At 42.4% G+C, this 14,326-nt stretch overlaps 1 protein-coding gene across 1 annotated transcript in view; it reads right to left on the bottom strand.

Moving 5' to 3' along the window:
- ALK (ALK receptor tyrosine kinase) overlaps positions 1-14,326 on the bottom strand; it is a 1,238,429-nt gene that overhangs the window by 885,337 nt on the left and 338,766 nt on the right. Inside the window, exon 2 of the mRNA XM_007938814.2 lies at positions 824-943. Within this exon, the coding sequence (XP_007937005.1) occupies positions 824-943 (120 nt within the window). The remainder of the gene's footprint in view (positions 1-823; positions 944-14,326) is intronic.

Raw genomic sequence — 14,326 nt, 5'->3', positions numbered from 1 at the left:
GGAGAAAAGACTAGGCAATCTGCTTCCATAAAGATTACAGCCTAGGATACCATATGGGGCAGTTCTATTCTGTTATATGGGGTTACTATGAGTCAAAATTGATTTGATGGCATACAACAACACCATATTCATGTACATATCGCCTCCTGGAGGGCTCCCTGGGTAGGACCTAGCAGCCTGCATAGAAAAAGCCAGGAAGATAGGCTTAAGGGAAGAATTCTGGCTTTGTAGTTAAGTAACCCTCTCTGTGTGATCTTATTAAGTTTAGTTTCTTCATTTGTAGAACCAGAAGGCAACTAGATCTCCTTACTTCCAAGGTTGTTGCAGAAGCAAATGAGCTAAATATCTAAGTTCTTTAAGGAGCTACCCAAATGTAAAGGAGTTATTTCAGGAATCCTGGAAGACCTGTGAACCCCTTAACAACAATCTCTTCTCAAGAGATCACATTGTTAGAATCACTTATGGCTTAGAATCCTATATCTAGTAAGCCATAATCAAAATGCAAGAATCATTATATCTAATGATTGGAAAGGGAATAGTGAAAATACCATAGACCAGAAAGGCTGAGAGGAAGAGCTATGGTAGCAATAAAGCCCTTGGCTTCAACCAGGAGACAGAAGGAAGCTGATCTGGAGAGGTCAGGCCTGGGTGGAGGGCTCTGGTGGGTTGGGCGCCACTGGGCACAGAACACAGAAAGACTTCCTCTGCATATTGGAGCTGAGGGATCCCCGGGGAGCCATGCATCACTAACTCCAATTCACAGCTTCCTTAATTATGAGCTAGAGATGGCGCATTTATAAATAACAATAACAAATATACTTACCATATCGGCTGCGGTGAGACAGGAAAGGGAAGGAATCTTTCATTATCCAGGTCAGATTCCATGCAAAAGAATCAGGAGGAAGAGAAGGCATGCTTGTTGGTGACTCTAAGAAGCCATGACCTGGACACAAAAACAAAGAAAAGAATACTGATCCATGTGCTTAGGATGTATCTTTTAGCTGTCCCTCAATATTGGTTATAAAGAAAGTCCACAAGAAGCTTTCATGATGCCCCCGAAGAGACAGGGGAAATAAGACTGAGCAACTAATAGACTGATTTGGCCTCAGGACCTCGATGCATTATTATTATCTACGAAGAGCAGTCAGATCTAAGAAGTCTCAATATTGTGACCAAGGCCATGCCGAGATCTCTGGGAGATAAACTAGAAACCAGACTACTTAATGACCTGGCCTAATAATTCTATCCAAAATCTAGTCTGACTATAAGAATTTGTAACTTTATAGAGAACTTCAATGCATCTTGTCCAAATAATGCCTCCATCTCAACTTTATGTTCAGACTTGTAACTTCATCTAATGTTGTTTGCTTAGATTATTGCCTTATCAATGAGAGGACCAAAATTGCACTCAGAAGTTATGAGTTCTTAACAATTATGTTATTTTCAGGGGGAAAAAAAAGCTAGGTGATGGGTTTTCCCATAGCCAAGAGGCCAGGGAGCCACAAAGGATTAATGTTTCTGATTTGCATGAGAAAAAGAAGAGTTGCAGAAAAAAGCAGCAAAAGCAGCATTATTCCTCTCCTTAACAGTACCTCAAGTGGGTTTTGTGTAGTGAAAGTAATTACAATATATCTACAAATCAAATGAACAGAAACTGCATGCTTTTACACAGTTCTCCCCAGAAAATCCCCAACTCAATCATGATTTGTTAAATGTTTTACAGCAGGCAAAGCTTTTTCTGTTAAAGATGGAAGGATTTAAGAATCAGTTCTGTTTAATAGACAGATGTGCATCAAGATTGAGTGCAAGGCAGCGGGAAGGATAGGGACTAGAATTTCTTCTGCAGTTTTCATGGGCCAGGCACTCTGCTGGGCTTTTTATGCACACAATTACACTTGATACTCACAATGACTCCCTAACATAGGTATTATCATCTCCATAGTATAGATGCAGCAACTAAGGCTCAGATGGGCAAATGATGAAATCAGAACTTGAACCCAGTTTGCTTGACTCCAAAGGCCACGTTCTACCATGAGTGGGCTGGTTTGTTACTCTACTGAAGTATACATCTGCCATTGAATCAGCTTGACTCATGGAGAACCTGTGTGTGTCACAGTGGAACTGTGGTCCATAGGGTTTTTAGTTATTGACTGTTTGGAAGTAGATCAGCAGGCCTTTCTTCTGAGACACCTTGGGTGGACTAGAACCTTCCACCTTTAGATTAGCAGTCAAACACTATTGGTTATAAAGAAAGTCCACAAGGAGCTTTCATGATGCCCACTGAAGAGATAGGGAAAATAAGACTGAGCTATTAATAGATTGAATTGACCTCAGGACCTCAATGCATTATTTTCTATGAAGAGCAGTCAGATCAAAGAAGTCTTACATCAACCAAGGATTCCTTTTCTACTCACAGCAACACACAACCCACCACAGTATGACAAACTGACAAATGAGTGGTGGTTTCTACTCTAATAGTTACTGGTAAGCTATCTGGAGTGACTTTGTGAAGAAGGAAGTGGAGGAAGAAGACAAAGAAGAAAAAGCAGCAGCAGCAGCGACTTTCTCCAGCCTATCAGCTCTGGTGGTGTAGTGCCTAAGGCATTTGACTGCAAACCAGAAGGTTGGTGGTTCAAACCCACCAGCCACTCCACAGAAAGAAGATAGGGCAATCTACCTCAAGTAAAGATTTACCGCCTCAGAAACCCAATGGGCGTGGTCACTATGAATCTGAACCGACTAGATGGCAATGAGTTTGGTTTTTTTGGTTTATCAGCATTGTAGTTTCTTTCACATCATCCCACAACCTGCTTCTCCAGCCCTGTTTTCCTGCTCCCAACCCCCTTTTAGTATCCACTCTATTTCATGTTTTTGGTTTTCACACATTTTCAGTAAGTCACTGCCTTGAGTGGACATGACAGCCTTTTTGTTTCCAGACTCCTGTACTGTTGTATCCATGGTTGCTGCATGTGGATAAACACAGGACCACTGGCACCTGCAGCTGGATCAGGAAAGGATGCTACGGGCTGCTTTCTAAAAAGAACATTCTTATCTCTGCCTTCCAAAGATTTCAATTGGAAGTGGGGGCTCCTGGTACCTATAAAGTATTTTCAAGTTTTCTCCCACATCTCACTACAGAGATTGGAATTGAATAGGTTGGTGCCCAGATACATCTTTCTGGTAGTATTTCTTCCAAATGTCTAAGAAGAATGATTTTCTGAAAGATGTCAGAAGCTAAGTTAGTAACTTTCAGAGAGAAGCCATCTCATTCACCCTCACATCAATTCTGAAAAGGAGGACAGAATTAGCCTATTTTTACACATGGGCAATAGGGCTCAGATAGGTCTACACTGGGTCAGGGTTGAGGTATTAGACTTATTTTTTAAATTACTAATATGTATTGAGCACATATGGACCAGTCACTACACAAAGTACCTTGAATGTATAGTTTCATATATGTATGACAATGACCTTATGAATAAGTATAGTAATTTGTCTTCACACTTGACTGTGGCTACATAGCCATTGGGCAGTAGATGAGAGAGCCAACAGACCAGGGAAGTCTGACAATAATGCCCGTGTTCCCTCACCGCCCATGAAGTAATGCAGGGTGAGCCTGGGTTCTCTACAGGGCCTGGCAGAGCCCCCACAGGGAAAGCGCTATGGGCATAGGTCACTGATTATGCTCCAGGACAGGGTGTCAAGTGAAAGGTCGGAGAGGAATCTGACAACCAGCCTCCTGCAATGATCCCACATGAATATAAACTGACATCTCTCTGAGTCATCAGCTTAGATCAAAGTTTAAATAATTTTGAAGTGACAGGGAGATCAGGCCTAGGCTATATTTTCTTGTTTTCAAGTGATGTCAATTTTCTTAACCTTAGAGTTGGGGAATGGCATGCACTTTTCCTGGATAGGAAGCAGCACATGGATGGGAATAGACTGTAGGAAGCACTTACGAATCTGTGCAGGCACAGAATAACAGATGACTTTTAATATGGACCAGGGCCAAGTAATATATTCAGGCAAGGATTAAAAAAATACATATCTGAAGCCATTCAAAAGGAAAGGCTCTGAAGGTTGAGTCACAACCCAGCAAAGAGCTTAGGGTACCACTGTGGGTCATCCCTAAAGACATACGCTGAAACCACTTGACATCCAAAAATGACAATAAGTTGCTAAGCGTCTTCAAAGTTGAGTAGTAGAAAGAAATCAGAAGGCTTTCTCCTGCCCTTACAGAAACCCCTAGCATTTCTGCCATGCAGGCTGGGTTGAAATGAGTCTGACCTTGTTCTCCAGAGGAGGGTGGGTAGAGTGATTAATTGGATGAGGCTGGGAGCTAACAGAGGGGTCGACCAAAAAGACCAAGAATAGCATAGCCAGCATGACAGTGTTGTTTGCCAGAATCAAAGCACTGGGACTAAAGTGAGTAAGTGAGTGAGTTCTAGTCAGAGTTCAGTAGAATGTGCAGTAAATTTAGAACACAAAGAAATGGTTCTGCATTTCACAAGTGCAGAGTGAAGAGGCTGTTTCCTTCACACTCCTTATCCCTCCCCATCCTCATCCCTGGTGGGAATAGGGTCTTCCAATATAAATAGAAGCAGAATTGATGCTGTGAGAAGCAGTATATTTAAGCAAGAGGAAGATTGTCTTTTTGGTGCTCCATTCTGAAGATATTACAAACCAGAGGGAAATGGCTCTCACCTACATGGATTTGTGGGGGTATTCTTGTGAATTAAGCCTGCTGGCTCAAGTATGTGAACCTGGGATTCTGGAAGAAGAGTAGTAAAGAAAGAGGAGGGGGAAGGAGGAGGAGGAGCTTCCAGGTGCCCAGGCAGACCAGTGATGACCAAAGACCACCTGTGGAGAGAAATGCAAACAATGTGCTCTGGACTAGAGGCATTATTGATTGGCTGCAAGATTGTTTTGTTTTCTGGTGATATCCTGAGCACTTTCCAAGCACTGCTGTGTGTAAAGGCAGAGTGAAAAGTGCAACCTCTTGCTGCTACCATTTTTTTTCACTGTGCATTACCCACCTCCTGTCCTGAGCTCAGATTCCAGGCTCATCACTACAATAACTCCCTTGCATAAAACCTCCCTTTCTTTGGCTGCTTCCTCCTTCACATTTGACCTGAAAAAACTTCCAGCAGGCTATGGTCAACCCTCTGCTTTCTCTGCTGTAGCAGCTTAATGTAGCTGGGAGAAAAATACACAACAATGCTGACAAGTCTCACTTTAAATTCATGGCTACAGACTTCAAGAGGACCCTCAGGACTGCTCAGCAATCCTACTGCATTTCCGGCCTACTCAGTTCACCCTCCTGCTCTCTTCGCACTTCCTCCTACTCCTTAAATTTTTAGTTCCCTTCATTCTTCCACATTCTCAGCTAATCACTTTGTTTCTTATTTCACTAAGAAAATAAGAGCAAATCAGTGCCTTCTCTCCTGATGAGAAGGAACCCTGGTGGTGCAGTGGGTAAGTGCAACTAATCAAGAGGTGGGCAGTTTGAACCCACAAGCCACTCTGCAGGAAAAAGATGAAGCAGTCTGCTTCTGTAAAGATTACAGCCTTGGAAATTCTATGGAGCAGTTCCACTTTGTCCTATAGGATCTCTATGAGTTGGAATTCACTCAATGGCAATGAGTTTGGTTTCTGGGTTTTCTCCTGTTACAATGGATGAACTGTCCATACTCCTAAGTAGTGTCAGCTTCTCTACTTAGGTGCTAAACTTATATTCTTGCAAGTAACCTTTGTTTCTTCTTTATCAACAATTTTTCCTTCTACTAAGTCAATCTCATTGGCAGCAAACATATCCCATCTTAAAAACAATCAAAAACTTCCTTGACTCCCCACACTTTTCTTTAGACAGTATCCCATTACTTTGCTCTCCTTCACAGCTGAATCTCTTGAAAACTTTGTCTATGCTTCTGTGTCCACTTTCATTTCCCACCTGCCTTAACCCCCCAAAAATCAGGCCTGTCCATTCACTACTCCATTGCAACCATACCTGTCAAAGGTACCAGTTGACTCTCAAGTTGAAGCTACAATGGACAAGTGTCTATTCTCATGCTACTAGACCTCTCAGTAGTATTTGACTCAGCTGACCTCTCCTGCTTCTTGGAAACTTCCCTCATGTCTTGGTTACCACATAATCCTTGGTTGCCTCCTACTTCAGTCACAATGGCAGGTCCTTTTTGCTCTTTTTGGCCTGATCGTCCTTGTTTTTCAAACTTTACAAAAGGAACATTCTTACTTTCCAGCAGCACTTGTCTAGATTTCACTACTGAACACCATGTCTCCTCACAGAGGTTTTAACCAACTGAAGGTGATTAATGACCATGAATTTCAAGTAGCCCCAGGACATCAGACCCTTACTGGACCTAACTGAAGATTGTGTTGCTGGCTAGTGAATTAGGAGACTTGTTTTAACTAGGCATATACAGATGTATGAACTCATTCCACAATAAACAAAGTACTGATTTCCAATTCTGAACTGGCATAAACCTTTTCTGAAGGCTTAAAGAAATTTGACTATATTATTTTTTTTTTTTCATTAGAGAACTACTTAGTTAATTTCTTCATTGGTTTTCTCTTGCCTGACAAGTACATAACCTCATTGTAGACATTTATTATGGATTGAATCGTGTCCCTCAAAAAATATATATGGAATCTTAACCCTTATACCTGTAAATGTTATGTTAATGAAACTGGCCATGTCAGGTGTATCTTAAACTTACTGAGATTTGAGATATATTTAAAGAAAAAAAAAAGCAGATTAAGCACAGAGAAACAAGCACAAAAGGGGAAAGATAAATGCCATGTGGATATCTCCAAGGAACTCTGAGAAGAACTAGGACAGATAGATAGAGATGATATAAACCACCAAATCAAATCCATTGCTGTTAAGTCAATTCTGATTCATAGTGACCCTGTAGGACTGAGTAGAACTGTCCTATAGGGTTTCCAAGGCTGTAATCTTTATGAGAGTAAATTGCCACATCTTTCTCTCACAGAGCAGTTGGTGGGTTTGAACCACAGACCTTCCAATTAGCAGTTGAGTGCTTACCCACTGCCCCAACTATGCACAGGAGGTGTATAGAATCTTAACAAGGGGTTTGGTCAGTTTTGCCATCCTGGTAGGCTTAAAATGAGCCACTCTTGAGGTGGAAAGAGGGACCTTACAACTACCAAGACAGAAGAGCCTGGAGTGGAACACATTCTTTGGACCTAGAATCCCTGTGCTGAGACCCTCCTAGAAGGAGGAGACAGAGAAAGAGACCTCTAACACCAAAGACAGCAAGAAGCATCTCTAGAGAAAGGGCAGGCACAGAGGCAGCAGAATCAAGAGACCAGCAGGAAATGGTACAGTGGGCTTCCCACCTCATGAGTGAGAGAACTGAGTCCCTTTGGTCTGTGGCTTACTGGCAAAGTGGGGTGCCTCTGGATACTTATTGGTGGAGCTAAAAGAGTTTTGTAACATTTTCCCAAGCAAGGTGGAGGCTGAGGGGTAGAGAGAGGCTTGCCTGCAGGCACAGCTAAAAAGGGTCTATCCTAACTGAAGAATTTTATAATGAGTCATTTCTGATTCTGAATTGTAACCATTTACTTCCCTAATAAAATCCATAATCATAAGTATTGTCTGTGAATTCTGTGTGGGCTTTGTAATGAATTGTCAAACCCAGCAGAGAAGTAAAGAGTGCTAGGGGAGAGACAACTGGTGTTAGTGAGAGGAGAGGTCTGACCTCTGCCTCATAGGAATCAGCCTTGAGTAGGTGATGTTAATAATGATTCTCCTTCTACCTTGTGAAGTTAAAGTAGATCAGACATCTCTGCCATGACATTTTTACAAATATCTTTCTTTTTCTTGCAGCCCATATCAATTAATCAATAAATCTTGTTGGCACTACCTGCATTTTACTTCTTGTGTTTTCTCCCATCACTTTTCATCTCTACTACTGCTATAAGCTCTGAGTTATTATCTTTGCTTTCAGTCTCTTCACCATAGCAGCTAGATTGACCCTCCAGCCTCAAAGGCCTCCCATAATTTGGCCTCTGATTTATCTTTGACCTCATTTCCAACCATGTTTCCCTGAGCACTAGCCCCACAGGCCCCCTTGCTATTGCTCAAACTTGCCAAACACACTCCCACTTCAGGGTCTTCATACTTATGGTTCTCTCAGCCTGGAAAACTTCTTTTCAGAGAGGCACATGGTCATTTCCTCCCTCCATCAAAGTCTCTGCCCAAATGTCACCATCTCAGAAGGAACTTCCTTGATCATCCTGTTGGAAATAATACTCCCTCTCAGCTACCCTCTATCCCTATGTTGTTGTTGTTGTTATATACTCTGCTTTATATTTCTTCTTATGTATATGTATTAAATATGTTCCTTTGATTACTGTGAACTTCCTGTACTAGGTACTAATCACTGCTATGCCCTTATGCCTGGAACATAGTAGGCACTCAATAAATGCTTGTTGAACTAATGAAACTAGAGCACTGGACAAAGTTTTTAGGTCTGGCATGGATTAGCTGTTTAACTTTAAGCTAACCACACCCTCTTCAGAACCTCAATTTTGAGAATGATGGAAAGAATGAGAATAACGCACACTCTCAGGGCTTTGTAAGAGCCAGATGAGACAATATGTTCATGATGTACCTTGATTAGTCTGGTCACCTAGTGCCACTCTGACAGAAATATACCACAAATGGGATGGCTGAACAAACAGGAGTTTATTCTCTTACAGTTTGGAGGCTTTAAGTCCAAGTTCAAAATGCCAGGCTCCAGGGGCTGTGTGAAAGCCCCTCAACCTTGGGCTTCAGCTCTGCCTCTTGCTCCCAACCCACTGAAGCTAGAGGCATCTCTCCACTCAGGCAGCTACTGGCTGCTGAGGCTAAGAAGCCCAAGGTCGACAAATAAAATGACATAGCCCCAATGTTATGGCACATGGCAGGCCATTAACTCAAGTGCATTGTAAGTCCCAAGGTCGGCAGAGCATGGCAGTCTACTGAAAATGACACAGCTACATGCAGGGTCCAAGCATGCCATAAGCTAGAGACCATTCCCCAAGCCTTCTCCTTATATACAGGAAGTAGATCATATCCCTAGGGCAGCTAGCTACTCAGCTGCTCATGGTAGATTCTACCATGGCGATGATTACCAGTCTCATCACGGGGAATACTATGTCCAGCTGCCCAGCCACTCAACCAGGCCCAGCCAAGTTGACACACAAACTTCACCACAATGATCAATCACAGAATTCTGGAAGTGTTATCCTCCATTTGTGAATTAATGTCCAAAATGAATGTGACTCTTGGTCCCTGTCTTCTATCTGGAGGGTCTTGTGTCAATAAATTCAATGTCTAGAAATTGAAAGTGCCCCATAGAGCAGCTTCTCTAGTGTTCACTCATTACTAACTTTGTCAACTGTCCATGATCTCCACTGCCCAAATTCCAGCCAACTGGCTGTGTCTCCTTTTTCAGTCCTATGTTTTTACACGTCTCACTGTGAGTTTAGTTTTCCTTAAGTCAATGTACCTTATAGGAATATATCATACCTGTGTCAGTATAAATAACAAAGAGCTATGTGTGTGACGGTTATTTACATCAATGCCCTGGGGTCACTAGCAAGCATGTTTTACAAACCAACATCAATAAAATGTAACAAATGCTTCTATTCTAAACACTCCTTGGAACTGTTCCTGCTTTGCCTTGTACATGTTTACTTATTTATTTTCCTTCCAACAATAAAGCAATCAGTGACAGCCTGCTAGGTTTTTCTCCCTTTATTTGAAAACACACTTAATAATGCATTATTTGACAATGATTTTGTGTCACACAAACCAAAGCTTAATGTGACCAAATAAATAGTCGCCTGGATGTCACACGGTGGTGAGCAGACACTGCAGGGTAGGGCACATGGGGCAGGCTTCCATTTGGGATTGGCAGCCAAAGGGAAATGATTTCTGTATTCACTGGGCTAAGAACACACCTGTTCAGTCAAAGAGACATGTTCTCAGTGAATTTACATGACTACTGGGTTTAGTGGTGATACTGGAGTTATAATAGGCAGTTAATTTAGTTGAAAATTAACAGAGATACCGTTTGCAGAGGAATGAAAGGAAGAGTTAGCAGATGTGCCCTTTGGAGAGGGCAGACACTGTCTTCCACACAGAGACCTCCCCACACCTCTGCTAGGCTTGGAGAATAAGGGGGTTGAACTGGTGTTTGCTAATGTCTCCTCTGGTTCATTACATTTGGTTCTCTATAGTATCTTTCACATTCCTTCCAGCTGGCTCATTCAGAGAGCAGCTATTAGTGTCAAGGGAGGAATGTGAATGGAGTGCAACAGCCCCCACTCCACCTCACCATTCTCTAAGCCAAGCCTGCCTTCCATCCTGCCAGCAATGTTGATGCTATTTCTTCTTAGAGCAAGCCCTGAAGCAAAAATTACTATTTCTCATAATTCACTCATAGATTGAAAGTCATCGTTTCAACACGTGTTTCTTGCCTCTCCTCAACCCCAAAAGGACCCTTGTATTGAGTAAACTATCTCAATCATGGAAACCTAACCTGTCAGTCAATAAAAGCAGGCACTGATCTCCAAGGTTTAGCATCAAAGAAGATTAAGGGCAATACAAAGAAAATTGTTAGCCTGGTTCTTTCTTGTCCTTGGGGAGCTGGTTATCTGCAGACAACACCAAAAAGGGAATTACAATGCATGTCAAAAGAAACTGCTAACTGCATAAATTTGAAGGCCTCACAATTGGGCCACTACTTGCTTTTTCAGCTTTATTCCCCACTCAGAACCCTTTCACATCCTAGAATGTGCAATATCTTCATTGCACCTTAGTCTCCAAACTTTTGCCCAAGCCAACCTCTGCCTAGAATGTCCTTCCCTATCCCTACTTTCCTAAATCCCATATTTTCTTTTTCTTTTTTTAAACTGTTTATTGTGATTTGTGTGAAATATTACAGACCAGATTCATTTTCCATTCAACAGTTCACAAATGTTTGTGATCCTGATTACAAACCCCACAATGTAACAGCTCTCTTCCCACTTCCTCCCTGTGGTTACCCTTTCCCTATGTCCTTCTTTCCTATGTATTCCTGCTTCCCTAGCTTTCTCCCTAAACAAATGCTGCCCTGCTGATCTCTCACACTTGACTGTTCTAAAGAGCAAAGAAGAGTGAAAAAACCCTATCCTTTCTTCAAGACCCAACCCAAATCTCCCCTTTCCCAGGTCTACCTTCCTTCCTGAGGGTAGAGCCCAGTCAAAACAGCTGAGCTGGGGTTCAGAATGGACCTTGTTTAAACTTGAACTGGGCCCTCCTACCTTTTTAACGACTATGGATCATGGACACTTAGAACAGTGACATTTAAGTAATTTATCAAACATGGTTTTCAAGCTAGCTTGATTGTTCACGGCAATGGATAATAAAAGTATATTAACCTCACTCACATGTATCGAGCTTCTAATCTGTTGCTTATGTTGAAATATTTTTTTTTTGTTGTTCACAGACTTAGGAAATATTAGGAAAATGAAAATTAAGAAAAAAGCATTCCATGTGTTCAATCTCGTATAGGACTGGATTCACAGGGTCAGATTCAGGGCCAGGTCAGCAGCCTAGACCTGTTTTGTCACTTGGGATAGTGTATCTATACATGCCCCCAGTGACTCACATAATACATAGCCAAGGCTAGATATTGAAGAGAATGTGAAATATAATGTCTCCCTTCTGAATTTTTATCTCTCTTCAACAGCCCCAAATTTTACATTTTGATCTCTCTAGAGATGATTTTGGAGGTAACTGTGGTTCAGTGGTAGAATTCTTGCCTTCTACGAACAGTGAGTTTGATTCCTGATCAATATACCTAATGTGCAGTCACCTATCAGTGGAGCCTTGCAAGTTGCTATGATGCTGAACAGCTTTCAGCAGAGTTTCTAGAGTAAGACAGACTAGGAAGCAAGGCCTGTGACATGCTTCCAAAAATCAGTCAATGAAAACCCTGTATCACAATGGTCTCATTTGCAACCAATCATGTGGTGGCACAGGACTGGGCAAACATTTTGTTCTGTTGTTCATGTGGTCACCATAAGTCAGGCACCAACTTGATAGCAGGTAAGAATAACAACAACAACAGAGATGGTTTCAATATCCCAAACAAGCTGCTCCTGGCTGGATTGTGAGCCCTGTAAATGCCTTCTCTTGCCCTGAAAGCTATGCTCCAGCATGGAGCCTACCTCTCATGAGCTTTGCCTGCACAGTGAACTGACTCATGACAGCAAGCTAAAGAGATTGCGGATGAGTAACTGACATTTGTCCTATCCAAGAGAGCAATGGCGGGGATGCCACTCTTTAGGTGATCTAACTGTTATACTACATCCATCCGCTACACCTCCAGGCCCAAATGTGTCCATAAGCAGGGCATCACAACTGTCTGTTTTGAGCCTATTTTGTGGCTTTCTTCTACACTGCTCTTCATAAAATTTACTCCACTGTGATCTATTTCCTACCCCCAAAACATGTTGACTAGAATAATGATCAAAAGAAAGACTTTGAACTGCTACCAGGTCTTTCATCTTGTGATCTCAGAGAGCTTTACCAGGCATTAAATAATTAATGTACTGAAAGTGACACAAAGATTGGGCAACCTCGAGAACCAAGTCCACCAACAAAAGATCTTTCTCTTTTGGAGTGAGGAAAAGCTTACTGGTCAATAGGTCACCAGCAGGCCCAGTAGTCTCTGGACAAGAGGCCTCAAGATTTCCTGGGAGAATAGGCTCTTCTCTTGATCTGAATTTTCAAGTTGGGAGGTCACATTACCTGGCAGACCACTAGGGAGGGCTTGTCCACTTTCACAAGAAGTAGGGGGCTCCAGCACAGAAGAATGATACTAACTACTGTGCTTAAGTAGTCACAGTGATGTTACAGTTCACAGATGGCTCTTAGAGCCCCCAACTCCTATAATTTGTACAATAAAACTATTACTTAACCTCTTTTACAGATGAAAAAATTGAGGCTCAGAAAACACAACTGCCCCACCCAAGGACAAATAGCTAGTGGGTATCGGAGTAGGACATCCCACTGAAGAGCCCTGATGTACAGACCAACCAGAAATAACACTTCCCAAAACCCATCCTCTTGGATATGATAGTGGAGGACAGGGACATTGAATTAAAACAGCAGAAAGACATTGATCAGATCACAGATGCCTGCAGCTGTCTACTGACTGAGGACAACACAGTCCCTTTAGGAGAACTAGGAAACATACACCCTAAGTGAGGAAAGTTGGCTCTCCAAGGCTCAAGTTCAGCCAGCACTGTTTCCATGGCAACCACCACTAGACCTGATCCCCAGAACACTTGAGTTGGGGGGTTTTGGGTGGTCCAGGGGAAGGATGCTTGGGGTGGAGGAGGAGGTGAGGACAGAATACTTGCTACCAACTTTCAGCCCTTTCAATGTCTCTTTTTCTACTTGTTACCCTTCTCATCTCAGGGAAAAGAGTCTGTCCTCCAGAAAACCATAATTGCAAATGTCACACTGTTCAGAACAGAGACCTCTCACCCATGGCTGGATTTGTTTCCAGAGTGTAGAAGCTGAATGCTGTAATAGGCAAATGTGCTACATAGAGACCTGGGTTCAGGGAACAATGCTGCTGCTGTGTGACCTTGGGCAAGTGACTTTACCTTTTTGAAGCTGTGTTTCTCTGCATACAAAATAGAACTCATCGCGCTTTCCCATCCAACTTCAGGGATGCTCAGAGAATTAATGAGACAATATATACAAAGCCCTTCAGGCTCTTTTGAAGAAAGATACACTAGAAATCCTTGTACAGTTACTAAGGGCACTGTCATGATGATACATTTTAAAACATTCTTCACCTGTATTACTAAAATAAACTCAACTGGTATTAAAAATAGAGAGTCCAATAACCTGATTTGCTTCTCCTTATTTGGATGCTACATGGCCTTTTTGCTGCCATTCATCTTGCACTGTGAACAACAGTGGTCAATGCCACCCTTGTCCCTTATGCAGAGATGCAGAGAGTGAGAGAATCGGGAGAGACTGTAAAGGTGATTTATCCACATCTTATTACATACATGAGGACACTGAGACACAGAGAGGACCAATGCTTTACCCAGGGTGTGGTAGTTATGTTTGTGTGTCAACTTGGCTGGGCCTGGTTGAGTGGCTGGGCAGCTGGTGGTAGTTATTCCCCATGCTGAGACTGGCAATCAACTCCATGGTGGGATCTACCACAAGCAGCTGAGTAGCTGCCTTTGGGATGTGGTCTGCTTCCTGTACATAAAAAGCAGCTTTGGG

The sequence above is a fragment of the Orycteropus afer genome, unplaced genomic scaffold (assembly GCF_000298275.1).
Source record: "Orycteropus afer afer isolate SDZICR_OR568_19922 unplaced genomic scaffold, OryAfe1.0 scaffold00054, whole genome shotgun sequence".
NCBI classification, from domain to species: domain Eukaryota; kingdom Metazoa; phylum Chordata; class Mammalia; order Tubulidentata; family Orycteropodidae; genus Orycteropus; species Orycteropus afer.
Note: the sequence above shows the minus strand (reverse complement) of the source record. Positions and strands in the feature narration are given on the sequence as shown.